Source organism: Nicotiana attenuata, unplaced genomic scaffold, assembly GCF_001879085.1.
Source record: "Nicotiana attenuata strain UT unplaced genomic scaffold, NIATTr2, whole genome shotgun sequence".
NCBI lineage: Eukaryota > Viridiplantae > Streptophyta > Magnoliopsida > Solanales > Solanaceae > Nicotiana > Nicotiana attenuata.
In genome coordinates this window covers 201,719-228,358 of record NW_017670422.1, presented here as the reverse complement: position 1 = coordinate 228,358, position 26,640 = coordinate 201,719, and the positions used below count along the sequence as shown (strand labels likewise).

The following is a 26,640-nucleotide window of genomic DNA, read 5'->3' as shown; positions in this document are numbered from 1 at the left end:
AATAATAAAAAAGTGTACTACAAGAATAACAAAACATAAGTTGGGAGTTTTAACATTTTATTAGGATACAGGGAAGGGAAAATGGGAAAAGAGGGGCAAGTCTGAAATTTAAACTTAATGACTTCAACCTCTAGATTCTTACCACTATACTCATTGCACTTCTAAAATTATAAGTTAAGTATTTAATATCCACTCTATGCCGAAAACAACACATTGAACCCATGCTCCAGCCATCTCTGATACGGATAATGGAGGATTTAAAAAAGAACTGAGGAAATGTCCAACGAGGAATAACAATAAAAAATACAAATTAAGTTGCACATTAGAACTTTCTGAGAGCCACATATATTTACATGTCAATGCCTGAAATCTACAACTAAAAACAAGTATTCACAAATGGCTCGAGTCGCTATGCATATCCCCTTTCACCGTATACACTGGAGGACCTTGCTTATGTTCCTCATTTTCCGTTTAAGATGGAGATCAGTCTGATACTAGAGTTGAACATCGCAGATGTGGAGAAATGCCTCGGTTCACATCAAATTCTGAAACCAGTGTAATATATTCTCCAGAACATGGTTCAGAAATGATCCCACCAAGCAAATGGAGGATACTTTGAGCATAGTACATGGTAAGTATACCTTCAACACTCCTTGTTTGAGCTCTGGTATGGAAAAATTTGTGCTTTTACCGGTTGGTGTTGAAGCAAATCCAGAATTGGTTAGGAGATCAGCATCATTCACCACTTCAGAGTTTTTCGGGCTTTCTGAGAGAAGCTCTTCACAGTGACTTTGTCTGCAAATGTTAACGGAAGTTCCTCGTCAGCCTCCTCTCTTTGATCACACCAGGCCCCTGTATTACTATTATCTTTTGACTTTCCCTCCAAAGGTTCACGGGACGAGTAGGAATCCTCTGGTATCTCCCGATACAAGTGTTTCAGAATAAAAAGAGCTGTATCATTATCTCTCCAGTAGTTCCTGTAAAAAAAAGTAAATCATTTGAAAAATATCAATTCACAATAGAACAAGAGGAAAATCTTTGCTATCAAAAGCTGCGGTAAAGACAAAATTCATTAAACAAAATTCTATGGGTCAGCAAGCATTTTTGACCTGACAATGCCTCGTCAAGAAAACGATCTGCAACATAGTAAAAATGAACCATAGGAGGGAAGGGTTCAAATCCTAGTAGAGGCAAATAACCCTAGGTGATATTCCCTCATATCCATCTACTCTTGGTAGATAATGATATACTTTTGCTGGTGGGAGGTAGCAGGTACCCGATGGATTAGTTGAGGTATGCATAAATTGCCTGAACACCACCGTTATCCAAAAAATAAAGAGTAAAAACTATACCAAACATTTTGAAGCAGCAAAACCTAAACTAAAAAAGCTTATTATATGGCCAAGTTTGATTCAGCTTTCTTAAAAACCCTCCCCATCTATGTAGAAGAATGCAACAAATGGCATTTGAAAATATGAGACTATTAACAGAGTTGTCCAAGGATGTCTGAGAGGCCGGCAACAATGTAAGTATACCAAGCTTGTTCAAAAGAAATGTTGGTTATGACTCAAGAAGCTTCAACAATCACCTAAAGGAATCCGAAGCCAGAAAATCATACAGGATAGGCAACATGAGACCACATTCTCCATGGTCAACAAACAAGGGAGAATAAGAAGAAAAGCCCACATACATGCTACTAGAATATGTCAGGGTTCATTATACACAGAAAGTCAAATGTACGTTTTCTGATTAGCTAACTGCTCAATTAAGTAGGCGTTTGGAAATACATTATTTGCAAATATTATTTGCAAACCAATGTTCGTTCTACAATTTTGTCCATATCTACTTGAAATAGAGAATTTGAAGCAGTGTTATCACAGGCGAAAAGCGCAAAAAAGCTCTAAGGCCCGTTGGGGCTTTAAGCGTAAAGCGCAAATAAAGTGTGTGCTTTAATGAAAAAAAGCGCAACTGGAGAAAAAGTAAAAATATGTATATGTAGTCCAAGACCAATAATTATAAGCATGAATAACAAATATATGGACAAAAAAATTGAAGAAAAAATAACGATAAAGTGAAATATCAATTATCCAGTGTTGCATTTTCAGGATTACACTCATTGGCAAGGAAAAATATGCCCGAGAGCCTTGATGGGGCACTGAAGCGCCCGCAAAGCGAGGCGAAGCGCTCAACATGTTTTGAGCCTCGCTTTAGGGCTTAAGCGCGCTTTAAGCGCGCCTTTGACAACACTGATTTGAAGTTGAAAATTTGATGAGTATTTTAAGTGAAATAACGGTTTTCACTAAGAAAACTCATTCTTATTCCAAGTGAAATTCATGTCTGAACACAAGTTAACTTTCGTTATACAATGACTTACTTTCAGGTTAGCAAACTAAACAAATTCAAGGGAAAACCAATTTAAATATGCTTTTTTTTCCGAAGATCTAAATGATGAAAAATCCGATTTCTAGATCCACACCCGTGTCGGGTGCCCACATCCATATCCGAGTAACTAGTCAAGAACAGTAGGTAATGAAGATGACAAGGAAGAAAAAGCTTCTAGAATAAATTGACCAAACTTTTGCTCGACCGAGCTCTATGATTGACAGGGATGGTTGACTTAAACATGCATTCCAGCCAACAACGAAACCGTCCTGGACAAATTTTGCTTCCAAAAAGTTCGATTGACACAGCCACAAAGCAGAGAAATTCATATTTTTTTCTTTGAGATCTTTAATTAACGAGTCTATCAGGGTTCCTATTGCATAAGAAAACTATATTGAGTTACAGAAAATGTCCACTATGACAAGCAAAGATTTGAAAGAGTTCCTTAACGAGAAGTACTGGAAATTCCTAGGGTAAGGACCTTAAGTAGTGGAGCAAATTGACACTGGTTGAACTGCCATAACCATTAAGCACTTCTATCTCTAATACTTAGTTCAGACTCCTCCAGAGCTGTTGTCATTTTGCATATTATACAAGTTTTAAAATATGAAAAGACACTGAAAACATAGAGAAGGTTATTTCTCACTAAAACACTTTAGAACAACAACCCCTTCTTCATTTGTGCAAAGAGAAGTTTATGGTTTCTAAAAGCACTTTCAATTAGTATTGAGAGGAAACATGCAATTGACTTAATTGACTCTATTAGGTTGATAAGGATACTTACGTGTGCGCTCCAAGGGTTGAAATGTATGCATGTCGAAATGTTTTATCCTGCGAAAGAACAGATAAAAACAAAAGGCAATTGGGACTGGTAAGTATAAATACAGTAACGTGTGCACGGACACTGCCAGTTGTTAATGAAAGAAACACATACGAAGAACCATATGATATGTACAAACATATTTATAATTAAAAAAACTGATGTACACACAGAAAATGAAGTTCAATTAGTCATGTGGATTTGGAAACGGCTACAAGACTTAAGTTCATTTTTACAATCATGTGAATTTCAAAAAGAACAACAACTTGGATGTAGAACTGAAGTTCACAACATTAACAGATAATAAAGCAGAATATTTTGTTTTCCATTCAATGCGAGAATTTACCAATTCTGAGTGTACAAGAATTTGTAATATAGTTAGGTGATAAAGCTTGAAGGGGAGTCTTGGCGTAACTGGTAAAGTTGCTGCCATGTGACCAGGAGGTCACGGGTTCAAGCCGTGGAAACAGTCTCTTGCGGAAATGCAGGGTAAGGCTGCGTACAATAGACCCTTGTGGTCCGGCCCTTCCCCGGACCCCGCGCATAGCGAGAGCTTAGTGCATTGGGCTGCCCTTTTTAGGTGATAAAGCTTCTACAAAAGCTGAGTCAAGCAACAGTAAACATGTAGAGAACCAATTCAATTCGACCCGTTCACCATCTGTGAGTCACTATGGAGAACAATTCTGTTCAATCCATTCCCTATCTGAGCCAGTGAGCCTGTCAGCACTCTCTTGTATGACTCCCCTTGGATAAACAGTTTTTCACCTACCTTGGCACATGCAAACCCAATGGGGAGAACTAGCTAATAGAGATCTCCTTCCTTAATGTAACTGGGACTTGTGCAACTCTACAATTCACCACTTGCTCTGTATCTTCAACCAGATAATTACTCAATGTTGAGAATTCTGCTTGGAATGTCCAGCTTATCAAGTCACAGTGACATGCTCACCACCTTATTTCACATGTGGAGAATGTGAACTCCCAAAACTTATGAAAGCCATCAAGTTTATTTTGGATTTAAAACAGCAAAGCCACCTCCTGCTAAAACTAATTAGTGTAAAGGAGATAACTGTCAGATTTCCCAAAGCTCTACAAAGCTCATTCGCGAAACTAATAAGTGCAAAGGAGATAATTGTCCGATTTCTGAAAGCTCTACAAAGCTCATTAGCTCGTTTAAGTAAGTTTGCAAGAGAAGAGGACGGGTCCAAATTTCTTCTCCTCGGGGATACCCCCCCCCCCCCTCGATATGGTAAACCCCACCAACCAAACTGCTTCGACTTTTTTTTTTAGAATGATAACATTTTATAAATATAAAACAGCACAAAGTTTGTGCTGCTAAAAGTGACAGAATACATCCCCAAAAAAGTAAAAGAATCCCCCACTACAAAAACTTACAAGGATTCTATGATATCAAGTACGGAGTTACTATCATTTACAGGGCATTCTTTACACCAAAAAAGAGAAGTACTAAACAGTTCATTTTGATTTTCTGAATGGAGTTGCTAACATCCTCAACTGCTTCGACTTAGGAGTCAACAGTGGCCCTGCCTCACATTGCTCGCTTAGTGATTCAGATCCCCAACCTCAAGGTTGAAGATGGAGGGTCCTTTCATCAGCCTAGTCCCTGTCCAAACTACTACTCCTTGTACTCCATACCTAGAGTGAATAACCCAAGAGATGAACAAGAAAAGAGAGGTACTCGATGATTTATGTAGTAAAATCTTCGAGATCCAGAGTAAAGTAAACCAACAGTGCTTTTGCTCAATCTTGTTTTAGACACCAACAGATAGCCGTGAGTACTCATTGGTTTTGGCAATAGTTAATTAAGGAGAAAAGAAAAAAGAATTCTATGAAGTTTAATTAGTTTTCCCAAATATAAAAGAGATAATATAGAACTTCAAATAATTGCTTGCATAGCTCCGTCTACAATGTTGGCCAAAACCTCTAGAAGTCTGGATAACATCCTAAGCTGCAATCTAGATTCAATTCTCAATTGATCTGTCAACGATTTTATGCCAAAAACCAAACTAGAAGAGGTTGGGATTTTAATCGGCTAGGAATTGATTTTTTCCAGTAACCAAAAAATCCCCGAGGGCTAGTGGTGCACGGTTCGAAACTCGGAGGATAATAGGTCTGCCATTCTACCCTTCTCCACTTAACTGTGACCAATATAAGATTGGTCAAGTTAAAATTGAACAAATGAAATAGGACTATCAAGTAGAAAAAAAAATTACACCTAAACTATGAATTAAATATTGGATAAAATTTCCTTCAGTGTTGTGTAGCCAGAGCTAACAATCCACTAAGCATTGCCCAAGAACATATAAGGAGGCAAATAATCTACATCCCTACCGATGTGGGAACTCGACAATTAGTTTTTTCTTATGAAAGATTTTCTGCTGCAAATGAGCAATTAGAAGTTATTCTTTATTTTTTCTAGGGAAAAGCAAATGGCAAGTAGCAATTTTTCACCGGGCTTCTAGAGCGTAGATAAAATAGCACGGGAGCCCAAACTTGGTAAATCAAGAATAAGGATGGGTCTGGCCATGGATAGAAAATGGACCTAGGGCCTAAATCGACCGTAAAAGCTAGCTCATAATATGAGAATTGCTCAGCACCATAAGGAGACAACAGTCTATACCCTCAACCAATTTGGGATATTTAAAACTCCCCACACATGGACAACATAACATTGGGGGTCCAACATTGGGTAAACAAGAATACATGTGTTTCCGCTAACACCATCTTAAGAAAATGAACCTTGAACCTAACTATCCCTCTAATACCATGTTAAGAAAATAGAAGTTGTGCCTAACTCAACCCCAAAACTTGGCTCATGAGGTGAAAATCGTCTAAATTATATAAGGATACAACAACAAATCATAAACCAATGTGTGACTATAAACGAAAGATAACTTGGCATTGTAAATTGCTATTTAAGGGAACACATGAATACAAGCCAGTGGTGTCCGCATCTATGAAGCATACATATCAGGGTATGAACACCAAATGACTAGAACGGCTACAGTGAAAACAATGAAAGGGTAGAAAAATCAAGAAGAAAAGCCATGTAGAAAGAAAGACCCCACAAAAAGTAGTAAGCCTTCAATTGCACAAGAAGCTGGGAAGACAAAATGTTAATTGCACAATTGTTTCAAGGTCTATGGCGAATGAACGTACTTGTAAAACATGATCTATTCGACCATCTTCACTTCCAGTTAATCTCTCCATCATAATTGAACCATACGACCTCTCTTCTTTCTCCTGGTACTCTTGGGACTCCTCTGCAAAAAGTGCCACATCAGTACCTAGAAAGATAGGAAGCTAAAGTGTGTTTTTGTTTTTTTGGGGAGATGGAGGCTCCAGCTTGATTTAGAGCTGATAGCTTCTGTGACTGAGAAAAAGGAAGAGGAACTTCTATAATCTAAAATGAAGAAAGCAGACGAATAAGAAATGCTTGCTTCTATTACCATCTTCGCCATTGTTGTATCTTGATTGACAAAGAGTAATCACCTTTACCTGATTAAAAATTGTCATTAAGATCCAAAACTCATTGGCATCGTGAGACCTAATCGAAAAACCATAAACTAACCATAGAAAATAAGGCTAAACACTAAAACGAGCAAATCCACCAATCTTATGTAAATGACTTTGAATGACAGATGAGTTCATGCCACACCAACCAAATAAGGACGAAAAAAGAAAACCTGGAAACCTCATTTCCCCTGCAGATATGATGATATTTAAAGATTCAAAGCATCGCACTTGTGGGGAAAAAAAGCAAAAAGCTAAATATGAAGAAGCCACATTTTCAGCAAGATAATTGGATGGAGAGTATCAAGTTATAGAAGCATAATCCAAGTCGTTCAGTTCATGGTTTCAACAATAAGCTGATATAAAACGAAACAAATAACTGTTCTCAATTTCAAGCAATCAAGTCAGCAAGGATCTCTAGTTTAACCAGCCATTCATTGATATTGTAAGGTCATACGAGGATCTCTGCTTTAAACAGCTATTCTGGAATTTGTTAAGGTCATTTGTAATTCAACCAGCATAAGACATTAGCAGCAAGCCATAGATTTAACTCTTCAAGTGTCTATCTTTGCAACGTTACAGGACATCAAACTTCTTAATGAGTGATATAAAATCTTATCGTCTCAATTAAACATACAACCCTTACGTACATGTATCGTAACACAAACAACTAGGGAGAAAAATTAAAAACACACCTTTACAGAATTTATATTGTTCGCGAAAGCCTGTGAACGCAAAGCTACTTCTTCTTTAAATTCCTGCACCAAACAGTAACAGGATGCACATTAATACAGATGGTAGAAGGAACCTAACACGTTAATTATGTAACTATGGAGGCCTTACCTGAAAACCAATATGCAGTCGTTTCCCACCTCTGTGGTAGGGTATTATGACGGGGCGTTTGTTGAGATATTCTTTACAGACAAGTGGTTCTAATCTGAAATAGGAGAGAAGCAGGCATGAGCTTGTATAACAAAAAAATTGACAAAACATAGCAACAATGTCGACTATGAAACCTGTATGCCACAGGATCACAAGGGTGGAAAATGTTGAACATTTGTCGACAAGCTGGCATCTCTTCGAGTATGTTATCCTCTTCCCAGTAATCTTTCCCCTTGCCTGCCATACCAGGATAAAACGGAAAATAAAAAATGATAACTAAGTGCAACCAGATGCACCACCATCTTTAACAGAGAGAAGAAAAGAACTGGAATATTTCATACTCCAAACTTGAGTTGCCTAGTACCAACAAAAGAAAATGAGTTAGGTATCTCCCATATAAAGTAAACAAGGCATCAAAAGACACCAGCCACCGCCAACAGACAGAGTTTATAGGATCCATAGGGTACTTGGAACTTGCAAAACTAAAGGCAACACAATGCACCAGGAGGAGTTGACAAACATTTTTTAATGTTACTCAAGTAATGTAATACCCCATAATTTAACCCGAGGACAAATTGGTCATTTAGCTAACGAAAAAAAATGGAACAAAAAGGGCCGAAGCCCACCAGAAACAATCTTGCAACATTCAAAAGGGTTTAGAGGAATGAAGCCAAAGGCTTCAAGAAAAAAACAAAAATAAACAGCAGTAGCCGTCAATCAAAGTTTCAAAAGAACGAACCACGACAATGCAACTGAAGAAGGAAATTTCACCTCATAATTGCTACCCGTGAAAGCACTCTTCGACTTAAAGGTCAAATTTTCCCTTCCTTTGATTCTACTTGGGTTTGTAGCGATTTCTTTTAATTTTGATCACGCTGTTTATGAGATTGAATTGGATATCGAAAGTTTAATACCGGCAAGAAATATTATAAGCCACAATATTAGTCAAGTTCCTTCTAATTCACATGATTAATGAGATTGAAGGGTATAGTGAATAGACAATACGAATGCGCTTTAATTAGAAGATAATGAACTGGTCTGGGTTAATTGTAGCATGAGTAGATATAAATTTTCATAGGTCGAGGTAAACAGTAATATTTGCAACTCAAAAGTAGTTTGATTCAACTCATATAGATATGAGAATACCCATGAGTAACTAGAATCTTTATTGTGAAATAGGCTAAGTAGCAAACAAGGCGAACCGTATCAAATTAATATTTTTAATAATTTAAGTATATAGTCAAAATGCTTACTTAACCTGTTGAGCTTCTGTAAAACCAAAGAGGATATATGATGTAAACTATTAATTTTATTCCTTGCAAAATTTTCAATATATTTAGAAGAGAAGTTGAAAAAATAAAGGTTTGGGATTTGAAAAAAAAAAAAAAGGCAAATTTGTGATAGATTTTGAAGAAGCAGAATTACTCATAGCTTGGGTAAAATAAGAATAATAATTTGACTAATTGAGAGTCAAATATATAACCCCGATGATTGGGTATTCTAAATTAGCTATGAATTAGCCTAAACAAGGAAATTAACATGAGATCGATATTATGTAATTATAGATTGATTGGAGGAATTTGTACGAGTTGCTTGAGGTGAAGCAGTTGGTATTTCGGCACGAGTACTGTGAGTAGTAATCTTACCGCAATTTGTGTTTTCATAACTTGCATGATTTACACATGATTTTTAATATGAATATGTTACCGATTATTTTGAGTTGCATGTGGGACAAGTCTTTTACTCGATATGATACCGAAATAGTTATTTGAGATAAATACCGTGGTTTTAAATATTTTCGTTCTCACTAGATCTGTTTTACCGTTACTTGAATTTACTGTTATCGAAAGGAAATTATATGATTTGATAAGAACCGAAATGCCCTATATTGTTTTAAAATAGTTTATACGAGTATATATACGAATTATAGAGACAAGTATAAATGGGAGTAGACTTTGAAGGATCCCGTAGCTAACGGCGGGTTCGTTAGACCTGGTGCACCTTGTAATTACCGATTACCGCTCGCTAGTGGGAAGGTAGAACTAGCATACCGTTACAGATTTCCCTCGAGTAGGTACTACCGTTATATTTGACTTCTTGCGAAGAAGTCCACGGTTATACCGATTACATGATCCGTTCATTGAAACCTCCCAAAATGTGAATACTGATATTATACAGTGGTTACCAAGCTTATTACTGAATTGTTAATTATATTATACTACAAGAAAAGTGTGATGAGACTTGAAATTTTTTTTATTATTTCTGAAAGGGCATTTTTATGTATTTTCTCTTTGAGATACTAGCATGTTTCTAACTTGTCCCCAAATAAAAACGGTTGTGGTTAAGTGTTATTACTCACTGAGCTAGCGACTCATTCCCCACTAATTTTTTTTTACAGAGACAGCAGTAGACGCGGGCGATGATTTCGTTAATTAGAGCGCACAGGTTGATAGTTCTTGGTGAGCCTCGCACTTGTTCGCATGGGCGGAGATTTTATTATATTATTATACTCTTTTCTTTGAATTCTTAGAGTCGCTCCATAGTCATTCTTTTAGTGTCATGAGTATTATTTTGCTATTAGTCTTATGTTGAGTATCGTTCTCATTTATCAAAGTTGGAGATAAATTAGTATTTCTAGCGGTTACTTGGTGGTTTTGTTATGATGGAGACTTGTATTGGTTAATTGACAAGTTGTCAATTGTTTGGTATGATATTAGGATGTTTGGTTGCTGATTTGAGACTGGGAAATTTTTGGGATAGTCCAAAAACAGGGGAAACTCTGTCCGATTTTCTGTAAAATACCGATGAGGCTTACTTGGGGGCACTTGCTCCTAGGTGCCGATGATGATCCTAAATTGGGTCGTGACAAGTAAAAAGAAGGATAATCTTTCTGCTGCATATAAACAAAGATTAGGTTTATACTGCACACAGGTCAGCAGATTTTGATGTTAGTTAAAGTAAACTTAGTTGATCTATGAAAACTAACACTAGATGTCTTACTGAAACATTCATGCAAACAGACAAGAACCTTACAGGCTTACTGGTAATATATTCAAGAGGCTCATCACAGAAGTAGAGAGTATATACCCCACTGCCTCCACAAGATTCAGAGTAAAAATAAGCAATAAAATCAACATGCACTTAAATATAGGCAGCAGAAGAATTACCGATCCCAATACGAGCATTGCGAAGAGAAAGAAAAACACCAAGAGGGGATCCAACAGCGAAATATGTATCGACCTTCTCATAAAAGAACCAAAGAACGGAACAGCCAAAGTTAGAAGATGTCTTGGAGCTCCTAGAATGGACGGAGAATAATCGCAAAAATTAAAAGATTAAATTATCAGAAACAAGTTAATGGATTCAAAGAAAATTGATAATTACACTATATAGCAGAGCATCTTCTACTAGAGAAATGATGAAAGCATAATACAAGCATTTAGTTCAATAAGGTTAACGACTTTGTTCTGGAAGCATTTAAAGAACATTGAAAGTCCAACTACAACGTCCAGCCAAGACTAGCCAAACACACCCCAGAAAATAGTAGAATCTTACAATGGAGAAGTATTACCTTAAATTTCAACTTTGTGTATCTTATTTGTGGAGTATAACTCTTCGGTGAATCCCTCTCCTCATGAGAAAGCCTTTCAGAAGTAGATTGATTTCTTGTAACTGTGTTTGTTCCTCCATTTTCTGCTTACATTACACATCCCATTCCAAGGAAATTTATAAGGTCCATTTACTTTGATACTCAAGGAAAATATGCTTGAAGTTTTGGAAAGTTACAAAAGTAAGCTCCATAAATGGTTATTTATTCTGTGTAGCTGTACCTTTCTTTACATACTCAGATTCTAACTCTTGGATTTTTGCTCTCAGCATATCAATCTGGGCCAGTCTCATTGACGAAGAAAAATAAGTAGATATAACAGATTAAAACAAATGAGAAATTTCATGCAGAAAATGAAATATCACACTACCTCTTCCCTCAGTGAATTGATTGTTCTATCTTTGTCACTTTCAGATGCTCCCTCATCAATTGTTTTTTTATCAAACTCAACTATTGCATCTTCCATTTTCTCGGCTTCAATTATCGTGTCCCTCTCATAGATATTATGCGTCCAATCAATAGGAGGTTCACGATAATTTTCAGTCGCTGAGGAATCATTAGATTGCTTGAAATCATCGGTTGCAACTGGTTCGTCTGAGTCTGATGAAGCAGGAGGACCCACTGGATGACAGAAATCCTCTGTACAAGCTTCCAGGGGGTTACTCGGTTCTGCCTTCATTTTGTCTTTATCTGACAGATTACTCTTATTTTCTCCCCTAGTAAAGCTTTCATCATCTAAACTGGAGGCAGAGTTGTGATCGAAAGATAGGTTGCTCTGATCCGGCTGAGATGATTTATCCTCATTTTGTTCTTTGTACAACCACTCCATGGGAAAAGGGGAGGAAAGTTTTATTTGGTGGCATAGGATATCATATGACAAGACACTCCCAAGGGAATGACCATATAAGGAAATCTGAAAATTTTACAAAATTTTAATATCTTTAATATGATCTGTTTACATTGAGTTCTTAAAAATAAGCAAAGAAAACTTTGCAGGTTCAATCATCTCTATACCTTTCCACTATAACCGGGATTCCTCTTAAGAAACTTTAAGTATAACTTATTCAACTGGTTGGAGACCTGAATAGAGAATAAACAATTAGCTCCAGACACTAATGAAAATTATTTTTATTGATTTGTTCCAAAGACATTTAAAAGTAGGCAGTTGATAGACCATAATGAGTGCTAATGCCTATCACATGAAGCAAAGGAAAATTAATGGGTTAATATGCTAAAATGGCATCTACAGAATGTACTCACAGAAACGAAGAGGATAACAACTATGCCTCAACCCGTCGGAAGTTGGGTTCAAGCTACATGATTGTCCATTTCACTCAATTTGAACCATTCCATTTCCAGTACTCATTATTCAACAGTTAATATTAGAGGTTTACTACAATTTCTACTAACACATTAATCTTAAACTAAAAAAATCCTAGCAAATGCTGAACCAAATTTTAGTCTATTATAGTGACTAAGCTTTAACCCCAACTAGGTGGTATCGCCTATATGGATCTTTTGCTTCCATTCTATTCTATTTCTGCTAAGTTTGCATGGATTTTGAGAGATTAAAGGTCTTTTGGGACAAACTTTCTTTCCATGCAAGTTTAGGTCTGCCTCATCCCCATTTAACACTTCCAATCATCATGGTTCTGTTCTATTTCTGCTAAGTTTGCATGGATTTTGAGAGATTAAAGGTCTTTTGGGACAAACTTTCTTTCCATGCAAGTTTAGGTCTGCCTCATTCCCATTTAACACTTCCAATCATCATGGTTACACACACCCATAGAGCGGTGCATTTGGATGTCTTTATAGGTATTGAAACCAAACATTAACGACACAGCAAAATGAGGGGTAAATTAATAGATAATTCATAAAACATAATAAAATGCTCGTCAGGTCAATTTGACCAAATTCTTTGCAGAAAGTCATGCTACTCATGCAATACGCTAAGTCCCACAGGAAGGACATTAAGAGTCACTTTCTAGTTGTGTCACTATCCTTATGCTTGGGAAGCCTTGTATTTTGTCATTTTCGTTTGGTAAAACTGGTTGAATTGTTTGTGGTGCCTTTAGTGCAGTTCCATTACACGTCTCTCTCTTTTTTTCTTTTTCTTTTTTTGACAAGCAGAACCTTCGATCCCTCAAGTTAGAATAGACTACTTTTGATATATTTTTTCCACATTTCTATTCCAGCATTAAGATTTATCCTGCATGCCTAGTGCACATTCAGTTTTCTTAGAAGCAACATTATTTGTATAACAGAAAATTTTCTCAATATAAGTTACTTTCTCAATTTGTATTACCCCAGTGTGGGATAATTTCCCACAGGGTATGTTGTTGTTGTTGTATAAGTTATTTTATGATTTGTAGTTAAAATTCAGTAAATAGTTTAGAATATATTAACTTATAACTTCTTTGAGTGATTTACACGTGTATCGCTTCATTTAAAAAGGAACTATTTCTTTGCAACATTGGAAGATAATATACTGGGCACTAGTATCCGGCATATGCAGGATTTCGTCATGACAAATGCTACTGGGCAATTCCTCCCATCACAGCCAATATTTAAGAAAGCTAAACATAAGGTAGAGATTCAAAGAGGAAAGGGATTCCCTTTTTCTTAATAAAGCATAGAATTTTATAAAGTGAACGGACGTATAGGGATACATATGATCAGATATTTCCTTTCAGGGTGGGTTTGATTATAAATGAGGCGGGTTCTTTTATCCAACCAGGATTAGCCACGTGTATTTTTTAGGTTGGGATGAAGGATTTAACGGGTGAGGGGTAAATATGGTCTAAAAGTATGACGGTAGGAGTAGTTATACTAAGAAACTGAAACGGAGGGTAGATGGAGCTTATTTTCGATAGTAGAGGGACAAATACGACCCTTTTCCATTATTTTAATTTACCCATCTTCTGAAAATTTAACAAATATAAGACCATAAGAGTACACAATTATTTTCCTGACATTTTACAATTAATAGGAAAGCAGTAGGTTATGTGCACCAGTTGGTTCACATATCAACAGCCAGGAAGTGAACCACTGCCAAGTGTAAATAGTGTTATTACGACGGAATTTTTCTTTCTTTTTTCCAGTTAAGTTGTTATTAGGATAGGATTTAAGGAAGACAACACCAGTTTGAAAAGAAGAAAATAGGCAGCAAATCAAACAAAAGAGCAAAGCAACATCAGGAAGAGGAAAGGACAGCGGGAGAAAACTTGAACAGCAGAAATCAAATTTGAGGTACCGAATCAATAATCGCCTGGCAGTAAATGGGGCTCATGTAATACAGCACATCATGCACTGTTGCACTCAACACCTCACGCAATCCCCGCACACCATCTAAAGTAATTTTTTCAACTGTGGTCTCACCACTAAGCTTTAAGCCCTTTCTCCACTGGTGATACCCACAGTCGAAACATAAAAACAACTGGTGTTAGTTCACATTCACAAATCAACAGGAAACAGCAATGGACAGACTTATGCAGAAGAAAAACCCAAAATATTATATGACAGGAATGCAGAAGATAAACTTAAACATGCTAAGGGGCAAGGGAAAAGGCATTCTTGTAATTAACAAGAAATGTTTAATCAAAAGAATATAACAGGAAATCTTAGAGCTGCAGCAAAGGTGATAATCAGAAATAACTCTATTGAGCACCACTAAGCAAAAACAACCTTGGTACCCTCGATTTGGCCTACTTCAGCCTTTTATGATCTCAAGGAAGACCCCCAACCAGAGGGCAGATCACAAATGGTCTCAGATCGCTAGGCCCCGAATCACATGTCCAGTAGATGATTCTACTTACTAATTTTAGATGCTTCAAATGCTCATTGTTATAATAAACATTCGTTACTTGCTTCATTAAATTCCTGCTATGCTCGATCCAAACAAACCATACTTCCGGCCCCGAGCTATTCCTAAAAATCATAAGATTTAAAACCTGAGTTGTAATAAATGGTATCTTCTCAGTAGAAATGGTGTCAACACTGCAGCTCTTCTCAGTAGCTGGAACAATGGAGGGGCAAATATTAAACAGAAGAAATGGTGGAAAATTGTTCCTGCTTGTATCTGGTGGACCATATGGAAAGAAAGGAATGCCAGAATTTTTGAAGATAGGCCTAGTTCTTACCAGAAAATTAAGCTTAATTGTTTTTTGTTATTCCATTTTTGGTGTAAAGAGAGCTATAGGGAGGATGTACACTCTTTATTAGACTTGCTAGAAGAAATGTAATCGAATAGAATAGGCTTTGGTAGTCTCACTGACCCTTTGAGGGTCTGATTGTGACCTTCACAATCTCTTGTAAATTTTTTACACATTTATATAATTGTTACCATTCTCAAAAAAAAAGAATGGTATCTTCTCCCATATTATGTTGAACTTAACTTTGGATTATGAAACCTAAAGATTCCGGCCAAGTTACTGAAATATCCTCCTTGAAAGTTGACTCGAATGACATGAAAAGCTAAAAGGAACTAGACTCGGGAAATGTGCTTGGGAGCATTTTGGAGGCTCTTCCAAGCAAATCGGGGATGCCTTTTATTGATTGAGATCTTCTTCCGATAAAGTAGTTTTATAAAACAAAATATGGTTGAGATCTCTATAGTTATAGTCCAAGGTAGTGTCAAAAACAATTTCTGAACTCTTTTCATCACAAGGACATATGATTGTTTTCATAACAATATACCAAAATAAGAAATTTAATAGACCAACTATGAAAGCATTACCTGGCATGGGATAAAGAGGACTCTCTGAGTGCCACGTTGGTACGAGGTTAAATGTCGTTCAGCAAGGATTGACGTGATATGACGAAAGTCACTAACATCATCCACAAGATTTGATTTTTCCAACCTTTGACCAATACCATGAACCATGAACACCAGATGTCGAACAGGGACCTATACCAGCAGGATCCAGATGTAAAGGTTGTACTAAAAAGCTACCTTAGAACTTAAAAGGAGACCATTCTTTAAGGATGTCAAAAGTGGAAAAGATGAGAGTCTGGTATCTACAATTAGATCACGAACAAGTTTATGGATAACTTCTTTTAGGAAACATTAAGAATTGCGACTAACTTGATCAGCAAAGAAAAACGAAAAACAAAAATGAAGTTAGGGGAAAATTGATTAAACAAGTAATTACTAAATTCTGAAGAATATGGATAAAGACATATCATGCAGATAGAACCGCCTCAATGAAAATGAACAAGATTAGTTCGTCTTTTCTTCACATATACTATCATCATTTTTAATAAAAAGATAAAGTGAATTCATGCACAAAGATGAGAGATAGGCAAAGGGCAAAGCACAAGACCGTATACAGAGGTTGAACTAGCTAAATAAATGAACCTTTACTTCTAAAAAAACTTTTGCTTCTGTGGTCATTTTACTATGTAGCATTCTCTCCCTAAGGGACATAACTGATGCAATAATACTGAAAAAGTAAAATAGGTCATGCAGCTCTTATGTTGTAAGCACAGTATGCTGACCTGTCCCAGAGCTTGTTATGGTGTAGGATAAGATAACGGTGTATGCTAGCAATGCAACATAGCATATATCAGCCAATTTAGACATTGTTCAGTGTGCTAAAGCTGTGATCATCTTCCAGATCAATACACAATTAGCTCTTAGCTATTACTCTTAAGCTTTACGTTCGGATTGATTCCCTACTTTAGCTTAGCATTTTCTCGAGCTTGCATAGTTCCTAAATGTGTTTTTTCAGCTGGTATCAGAGCTAGAGGTCCTTGGCTATTGATAGTAAATAGCGTCCGAGACAAAAGATCTAACGGATTTGTTACGAAAACTCTCTGCAGAATTTGCTTTTGAGGCAAATCAGATGGAGCAAGCCTTGTTGAGTTCAAAGGTATTGAGCAAGACTAGATAGAGTTGAGGAGCCAGCTTTCCCTGGAATTTCAGGCAAGACTTGTTCTCGAAGTGCGATGCCATGTGCACACAGAGAGCAAGATGACGCACAGCTCATGTTACCAGCAAGGTAACACCATGTTGACTCGTTCTTCTAAGTTGGAATTCCCTCATTTCAATGGCTCGGATCTGAAAACATGGCTTTACATAACACAAAAGCCATTTCATAAGCTCGCTTCAAAATACAACAGCTCTCACCAGATTTTGCAGAACGTTCCTATAGCTTCTTCTTCTAACATGCTTGTGGATACACCCTACCTTGCATGTCTCTGAACCCAAACTTTGCCATAAAACTATGGCTCAAAATAACTACCCTCCTGTTATTAACATCACTGGCCCACATTGCCCTCAACCCATTGCCATCCTTGATTGCCGGCTTGTCAAGAAGGGAACAAGGTTGTTCCACAAGTCTTGGTTCAATGGTAGTCAACAACACCAGAGCATGCAACAAGGCAGAACCTCCACTCTTTGTGTACAAAGTTTCTTATTCAAACTTTGAGGAAAAAGGTTGGTTTAGGGGGAAATATTGCTGCTATAAATTGGCGGGATTTAGGAATTAAAACAGGTCATGCAATTTTATGTTGTAAGCACAGGATCATGATGGGTCCACAGAGTTTGTTATGGTTTAGGATAAGATAGGAGTTAGTGGTGCAATATTTTTCAGTGAACTGCAGCTATGATCATCTTCCATATAAATATAGAAGTACTTGTTAGTTATTAATCTCAAGGTTTATGTTCAGATTGAATCCCTACTTTAGCTTAGTATTTTTCTCGAGCTTGCACAGTTCCTGGATTGGCCTTATCAATAACTTCATGACTTTGTTTGACCGAATCCCAGTGTTTGAAACCAAAAACTGATCTGATGTTAACAGAAAAAGAAAGGATCCTTGAATACTTAATAAAACCGCTGCACAGCTCAGTTGCAAATGAACATATAGTAAATAACATGAGTGGGTCTAACATAAAAGCCTAGCAAGGTAAATATTCCAAGAAGTTCACACAAACTTAAAGATTAGTAAGGACAACCATAAAGGTAATTTCCAAACTTGTTATCTAATTGCTAACCGGCAAAGAAAAGCAATTTCAGAGGTCCTACAAAATAAATGTAGCAGGGCAGCCCGGTGCACTAAGCTCCCACTATGTGCGGGGTTCGGGGAAGGGCCGGACCACAAAGGTCTAACGTACGCAGCCTTGCCCTACATTTCTGCAAGAGGTTGTTTCCTCGGTTTGAACCCGTGACCTCATGGTCACATGGCAGCAACTTTACCCGTTACGCAAGGCTCCCCTTCCACAAAATAAATGTAGTATAGCTCCTTATGTCCTGATTTTGTTATCCTTTTATATTCAGAAAAAGAATGTCCCAAAATATGCACACAACAGTCAAAAGAAACTGACCGTCTATTTATGCTGGTCAAGTACATAATACACTTGTTATTGTATTTCCTGACATGATTTCGAATAAGTTTACAGTTTAAAAGGCCACATTATGGTTATTTCGTAATAATTTAAGAAAAAGTAGTGAGAGAAGACTCATTTACTGCACTCATAGCATAGTCTAATATAACAGAACGGAGTATTTACAGTTCACTGAGTGAGGTTAACATTTAAAATTAGTTATTTTCTTGATCTTGCAAACCGAAGTGACAGGTCGCAATTTAGTTTAGAGGGGCAAAACCTGCCAAACGGCCCAAACCATAAGAATTTTACCAATTTTCAATGTACCAAGTACCATTAACTTAGTACTTTTGATGCCTTTCATATCTACTTTCTCAATCAAGAACAACTAATACAAGCCTACATGATTGGTTAATATTTTAAGGTCAAGACAGGTATTCCCTAGTTTATATGCCATTTGCTTGATGAGTTATATAATCACAACACATACACTTATATAGTGAACAGGAAGCATTTGGACTACCTGTGAGCAGTAATCATCCATTTCTTCCTCCTTTTGTTGACGTAATTCATCCTAAAAGAAACAGATGCATGAGGAGTGCAATTTCAGCAGTGAGGAACAAGAGAAAATAGATTAAATCCTAAATATCCCCCTGTGCACCAAAGTCAGTGTGCACTCTTAACGATCTTAGCACAAAAGGCTCATAAACAACTTCTTATCAAGGATACCACTGAAGAACACATGAAAGATACCTACTAAAAGGAAAAGCAAATCTCTTTTCGAGATAATAAAACTTTAGCATATGCATGTCATAGTGAATGCTTTTTAGTAGAATAATTGATCCAAAAGCAATATACAACAATAATCTCAATCCCAAGCTAGTTGTGGCATGCCACATAAATCCTCACTATCCAAAAGCTAAACACAGACGTAAACACACGACTGACTGGATTATTGTTCATGTATGTGTATAATTTCTTTAAAGCTTGTCAACCTTTCTCTAACTCCTCACTTGAACCAGTAAATAATTATTCTTTCCTTAAAAACCTCTTAGCAACTAATTTAGTAGTACAAGCCAATGAAAGTCAAGAGAATGTTGTAGCCTATAAGTATATGTTGGTTCTAGAATCACTCTATGCATATAGGTTAATACCATAGGATATTCTTCTGAATTGTGATGTATCTTTTATTTGATAAGGTGAAGTATTTGTAATTTTGCATGCAATAACAGTACCAAGAAGATACCAAAACAGCACAAAAATCTGGACTTGTTTAAACAAAATAAGGGAGCCCAACAAATCCAGGGTATCTGTTATGAAAATTACCAAAAATTCAGTCAGCCAAAATACTAAAGTTTTAAATACATCTGTATTTCATATAAGTAGTAATACGATCTTTTTCCCCCATCAAAACAACTATTGTGATAATTAGGTACACCGATATTTGAAAAAAAAAATCCTCATCTTTAATAGCCTAACTTCTGTATAAAAAGCCTCGTGTATGCTGTTAACAATCAACTCTATGAATGTACTCTCTTTTATTCTCTTATACATTAAAATAGTATCAGGGCCTCTACAATTCTGAGAGACTTAAGCTGTTCTGCCTACCCTGCTAAAAAATTCCCAATTGCTCCACAAATTTAGTAGTCACCTAATTTGTATGACCATTTGAGTGACACTACTCTTCTTACCAATGACGACTCTAGCATCCCCATCACTGTTCTGGTGTTCTCTAGCCACTACGCCGTCCTAAATTTATGCAGCGTATTGCAAATATGTCTAGGGTTGATTTATCCATCACTGTCAGCTAACCTATCAAGTAACACCCAACAGCTAACCTGTCAAGACAAGTTAGTTGTCTGAACCCGTTAACCTGTTAAGTTGATTAATCCATATTTGTTTTAGTCAGCGTAGTGCTGCCGTTCAACAACACACCATTGTCTAGTCAGTGTCACCTTAGACACATCAGCCATTCAGCGCCTCGTCACTATCCATTTAATTGTTCTTAAAAGGACACTTCTATTACTTACTTTACGTCTATAACACACCCACTTACATCTGACCCTATTCTTTCTATTGGGCCAAGCAGCTCCTAATATTTTGTCAATGGGGACAAATAAGAACTGAATTCAGGAACCTCTATTTTGTTGGTACCACATTGAATTATGTGACCAACTCATCTAAAAACTTAAGCTATTAGAGAGAGTGTCAACCATAAACAGAAAAAAGAAAATATGCTCACGTGCTTGGCCCAATAAAAAGAATCGCACCATACGATGGGGCAGTATAGACATAAAATAAATCAATTAAAATTCTCTCTAATAGCTAAAACTTTCAGATGCACTGATCACACAATTCAACAATGGCCACGCAACTATCCAATCAGTCGTCATATCATTGTCTAATCACAAGTGCCACATCTTCAGTCTATTACTCTCTTCCAAAAATAATGACCACTCTAAATTTGGAAACAATTTAAAATATACTTCCCCTTTTACCCTTGATGACAAGCATTATAGCCAAACAAATGCAATGTTATATTTAAAACCACAAGGTTCAAAAGTCTTATAGCAACACAAATGTTATGGCATGTTTAAGTTCTTTTCTTTCTTAAACTCCATACCCAATCAAACAAGGGTCACATAAAACGAAATGGTGATGTATATGTTTAAAATGTTCTAGATTTGTTTCATGTGTTCAGGTTAATAATATCTAACATTCTTGTCAACCCTATCATAAGTAGAACTCTCAGTATTCAAATAGTATTTTTTATTTAATTACCTTCTCTTTTACATAATTACAATATTATAAATTTTCTTACTCCTATCATAAGTAGAAATCTCAAATTAAGTATGCCTTATTTAATTAACTTCTCTGTTACATAATTTACAACATTATAAACTTTTCTTAGTCCGAAAGTGTAAACTCCTATGCAAGAGCCCTTCTGTATGGCTTTCATAATTAATTCAATACAAGTTCTCTTTTATCATTTTCTCACAGTCGACAGATAACAACAAGAAGACCCACAAAGGAGGATATTAGCATGACTTACCTCCTCCTACTAACTTAGCTTCTGCAATTTCCAAGCCAGCAGCTTTTTGCAATCAGAAAGCTAGTACAAGCTTCACGACACTTATTTGAATTTTCCAGCATAGTTGGAATATAACATTTTATGAACCAAGTGATCAAGTCTACATGCATGCAGTCCCAACCCAAAATTTCCCAAATACAAGCAATTTTTCTTGAACTTTTTTTATTTTTTACTTTCTTTTTTATTTTCCAGTTTTAACTGGAGAGGGAAGCAAAGACGTTTTCTCTCTTCCTTTTATAGCATTTGTATCAAACAATTTAAATCTTTCACGCTACTCCTCCCCCACCGTGGCCACTTAAAAAAGAGAAGATGCAATGAGACTGAGCACCATAAGATCATCAATGACAAAGGAAACCAACATCAGTAAACTTGATATCAGAACAAAGAGAACCAACAGTAGTAAACTTGATAGTGTGTAAATGAGTGCCTGTGTTGGTTTCGATGACTGAGGAGGAGCATATCCACGCCTTAACTTAACGCCATTCCCCCCAAATCCCATAGCACTAGAGAAACCAGACGCATCAGCATTTAGCCAAGCTTCCCAAGTATCATCTTCTCCTGTGAAAATAGCATGCAGTCCCTGCATTGTGGTAAGCAAGTGCATCACTAACAGTACGACTCAAAAAACAAATGCAAAAGCTCCATAAATTCAGCAAACTCATACTGGGCTGAAGCCCTGCATATCGATCCGAGCTGCATAGAGCCCTGATGGCTGAAAGCTTCTTCTATGCCAAACCTGTGGCAGCCAGGTAAAACTCATCAACTTGTATTGAGGGAAAATTTTGGATAATCAACAAAAAATGAAAAGGAAAGTAAAAGATTTAATAAAAAAGAAAATTGCGCATCTTGGATTAGTAAACGTCAACGAACAGATAACAAGGTACAATTTTCACATGCATTTTATTTTTGCCAGTAAGTAGTAGAAGTGGAACATCTGCCACATGCTGCCTGATATTCAATAATGGAACATGTAGAAACAACGCACATTAGAACAGTTACATATAAAATTTTGCAGTCAACATCAGATAAGCATACATAAGATGTGCCACTCTTAGTGATGCCGAATACCTTACTGCGATATGCAAACTCCAACTGTTCAGCAACATCTTCACGCAGCGGAAGCCAATCCAGACCCCCTTTACGAGCAAACCAGTGACCTCTTAAGACACGACGGTTTTCTCCGGTCCAGTAAACAGGAAAACAATGTCTCTTTACCAAATCTACCTGCAATGATGAGGATATCCGTTACTCAGGAATTTATTTTCTTTTAAAGCAGAAAGAGGATCTGGGAGAGGAGAAGCCTGCAAGACATTTTAGAGAACCACAACAAGAAGATTTTTATTTTGTTATTATCGATAAAGTAATAGTTATATTGACATCACGGGAAATTCCCGCTATACAAGTGGTACTCAAAAGAGCAGTGGACTATAAAAAAGATATGATTCACTACAAATGATACTCGATCATCAAAGACTAACAGGGACCTCATTATTGAACCAAAAATTCACTGATTCCAATCGCATCATCAAAAAATCCAAGAATTCCTAATTCACGTAATCATAGGCCTTTCCCAAGTTCCGAGTTCTGACACAATGCAGTGCCAATCTTGATCACCGTCACAAAGAGTTTCAAGACTTCATTCTGGAAAGTAGTCTACTTAGCACGAGCGAAGAAACAGAAGTGGTTTAACACAATAGAAGCAATAAGCTAATCATGCATGCACCCACAAACTGTTTTCTTTCCTCTCCTTTTTCTAATAAGACACCCACAAAGTTTTGGAAGGATATTGCTTTCCGTGAGAAGTTTTTAAAAATAAAAATTTAACTGTTGTCGAAATTTGTTGATTAACAATGTTAGATAATGTCAACTTTTAATGTGTTAGAATGTGAAAGTTAGCATAGTGTTCCTGTTAAGCTGACTTAACAAGAAAGTGTTGCTGTTAAGCTAGTACTAGTAAGTAATATGAGATGTGATTTGTATCCTTTATCTATAAATAGGTGTCTTGCACAAAATTTCTAACTGAGCCACTCTTATTTCTAATAACCATTCCAACACCTTGCGCATCTTCCTGGTAATCAATTGGCGATATTGCCTCTTAAATCGCTGCTTTCGGCCACTATCCTATTCACTATTTATAGCAACTTCTTTAACAAAATTTTGATGGCTTAAAATTTCCTCAGAAAGATTTCCGCAACCAAAAATTTTATCAATAAGACTCCGACGATCGGAATTCAGAACTTTGCAAGCGATTATTACCTGCCTATGCTTCATTCTATGCTTCAAAATAAGCAAACCTAAACTGATTTTCACCTCAAGTTTGAGAGGGCACATATGCGGTCACATGTTAGTGTTAAGTAATATGTTAAGTTAGTCCCTTATAGGTTAAAATTGGATCCCCCTCATGGCCCCTGTTCAAAATGAACCACCTCCAAGCCTCCTGAACTAATTCCATTATCGGTGGATATACTATTCCGGACAGAAACAGTAGGAATGACCTTGCAGACTTGAGCTTTAGGCCCCTCCACCCCAAAACCATGATTCTGAGGCCCACCCGCTCTGTTTCCACCCGAAAAGACCTCGCTGGCATTTAAATTTTGACAATTATTCTCGCTGGAGTTACTGTTCCGACCAGAAACAGTAGAAATCACCTTGGAAACTATGGTAGACCCCTCCACCTCAATCCTTTGATTCTGAGGCCCACCCAGTTGTATCCACCTGAAACAACCTCGCCGGCGTTAGAAATTGGCAAAGAATCTCGCCAGACATGAAGACGGAGCTGTCATACTTCTTCCCTTACAGTCTCGGGTTTCCCCCGAGAACGAGACATGCCGCTGGATTCAAATCCTTCCATCGAAAGCATTAGTAGATTTTTTCGATTCCTTTCGTTCATTCGTCTTTACCCTAGTGCCTCGTCGACTGTCTTCAGTTTTGTGTGACCCACGATAATTCCCCCTTAGACCAGTTTTATTTTCCTTAGAAGTAGAAACCGGCCCATAACTTTTATTGACACAACATTTACTCTTTTTAGAATGTGAGGTGATGTTCTTGATACACTTTTCCCAGATAATAGAACTTTTTATAACTCTTGCAAGTTTCAAGAATTCAAATTCAATTAAAATTTCAAAGTTAAACCACGATGTGATGTTTTTCTAGCAACTCAACTTTTCAAGAACTGCTGTAATGTCATTCTTCTACCCAGTGTTTAAAAAAGCAATCGCTTCATGCTTCATCGCTTTAAGCGAGAAGTGACGTGAAGCGACAGTGCATCGCTTTTCTGAAGCTGAGGCGACGCGATTTTCAAAAGCAATCGCTTCAATACCTGAAGTGAGAAACGACGCAGAAGCGAGAAGCGATCGCTTCAGTCAAAAGGGGTCAATTTTAAAAAATTCCAGAAGTCCGTCCAGGTTATTCTTCTTCTTTTATTCTTCTTTTTTCTTTCTTCTTCTTCTCCTTTTTTCTTCACCTTTTTTCTCTCTCTTCTTTCTTCTTCTTCCCGTCACGTCCACTGCTGCTCACTGCTAGGGTTCCAGCGGTCCTTTTTTTTTTTTCCTTTTATTCTTCTTATTTAGCCAATATTTATTAATTTTTGTGTGTATTTCAATTTATAAACTTAATTATTATATTTTGAAATGTCGCTGCTTTGCTGATTCTAGTATATTAAACTTAATTATTATTATTATTTTCAGTTTTTTCCTTTTTCTTTGAAATGTTACTGATTTCGGTCATTAAATTTAATTTAATTAAGGTGTTGCTGATTTCAGTTTTTATATATATATATATATATATATATATATATATATATATATATTTTCAATTTATTTCATTATGTTTGTTTTTCTTATATCTTAATAGGGATATACATTGAACTTTTTGATTATTTATATTGTCTCTTTGCAAGGTTTACTTTATGTTTTTTAAGAATTGCGCTTCACTTCAATGAAACATGCGCTTCGCTTCGCTTTTGAAGCAAGGCGAGCCCCTGTCGCTTTTTCGCGCTTCTCGCTCTTAAAAACACTGCTTCTACCCCCAAAGACATAAAATGCAGGTAAAAGTAACTTCCTCATCTCTGTGCCAAATTAAATGATGTTACACGATACAGGGAAGAAGGAGCAGCAAAACATGAATGAATGATTTCACATAGAAATTCAAGAATCTATAGTCATATATCATAACATATCTTATACATCTGATAAGTTTATATTCTTCAGTTACAGAAATCACATGCACCAGTCTTTCAACTGTACATCCACCAAAGTATACATATTAAGAAAATGGTTAAGTAAACTGTAAATATTCAATACTTCATGCTTCAAGTGGTAAGACCAAGTTGTATTTTGTATTTACACCCTTCCAGTTTTTTTGGTTCTTAATTTAACCCTTCCAGTTAATCTCAGATGCAGCATGAAAGCCAAATTACTGAACCAGATAAGAATACTAGGTAAAATCGACAGTCCATGCTATTTCATGCAAAATTTACATATATCATGTTCTACCCTAAGATCTTTGCCATTGGCAAACACCTGTATAAGTTCTATCTTATCTCTCTCCTCTTAGTAGGTCTATATTCTTTACTGCAACAGGTTCTTTTTTTCTTTCACAAGTCATTATGCCAGTCCAAAATGTACTTTTCCTTGATGGACTAATAAACGATAACAATTGTTCGTGCACACACACACACACAGAGAGAAGGTATGGACAAAGGATACCTCATAGAGGCCACCCTTAACAGGGACCCCAACTCTTTCTTCTTCTTCAACTGAATACTCTTCACCGAATTGAGAGCTCTCCGAAGATGATTTTTCTGATGCAGGACTAAGTAAATCTGGTGCCCCCTTTGGGCCCTCACTGCACTCCGCATACTCTTTCCACCAACAAGAAAGCAACTCATCCTCTCTCTACAGAGTGCAAACCAATTAATGGCTCATATATCAACATAAGATATTTCAAACTCTAATAGCCACACAAGTCTTACCATTATCTGCTCTTTACTTTTTTTTTTT

General features: G+C 36.7%; 1 protein-coding gene across 5 annotated transcripts in view; it reads right to left on the bottom strand.

Annotated features, from left to right (window-relative positions):
- Window positions 1-2: 2 nt before the first annotated feature.
- LOC109239207 (phospholipase SGR2) overlaps window positions 3-26,640 on the bottom strand; it is a 29,019-nt gene continuing 2,381 nt past the window's right edge. For 3 of the 5 annotated variants that reach the window (XM_019405731.1, XM_019405732.1, XM_019405733.1), the window contains 19 exons: window positions 26,347-26,535; window positions 22,709-22,864; window positions 22,305-22,376; window positions 22,068-22,220; window positions 19,073-19,123; window positions 15,961-16,131; window positions 14,479-14,628; window positions 12,240-12,305; window positions 11,596-12,138; window positions 11,449-11,503; window positions 11,190-11,311; window positions 10,786-10,858; window positions 7,753-7,855; window positions 7,580-7,673; window positions 7,432-7,494; window positions 6,673-6,721; window positions 6,383-6,486; window positions 3,167-3,213; window positions 3-977 (listed from right to left, as the gene is read on the bottom strand). In XM_019405731.1, coding sequence (XP_019261276.1) covers window positions 740-977; window positions 3,167-3,213; window positions 6,383-6,486; window positions 6,673-6,721; window positions 7,432-7,494; window positions 7,580-7,673; window positions 7,753-7,855; window positions 10,786-10,858; window positions 11,190-11,311; window positions 11,449-11,503; window positions 11,596-12,138; window positions 12,240-12,305; window positions 14,479-14,628; window positions 15,961-16,131; window positions 19,073-19,123; window positions 22,068-22,220; window positions 22,305-22,376; window positions 22,709-22,864; window positions 26,347-26,535 — 2,499 coding nt within the window. In that variant the 3' untranslated portion in view covers window positions 3-739. Of the gene's footprint in view, window positions 978-3,166; window positions 3,214-6,381; window positions 6,487-6,672; window positions 6,722-7,431; window positions 7,495-7,579; window positions 7,674-7,752; window positions 7,856-10,785; window positions 10,859-11,189; window positions 11,312-11,448; window positions 11,504-11,595; window positions 12,139-12,239; window positions 12,306-14,478; window positions 14,629-15,960; window positions 16,132-19,072; window positions 19,124-22,067; window positions 22,221-22,304; window positions 22,377-22,708; window positions 22,865-26,346; window positions 26,536-26,640 lie in introns of those variants that run through there. The other 2 variants (XR_002069861.1, XM_019405734.1) reach the window with 2 other exon arrangements.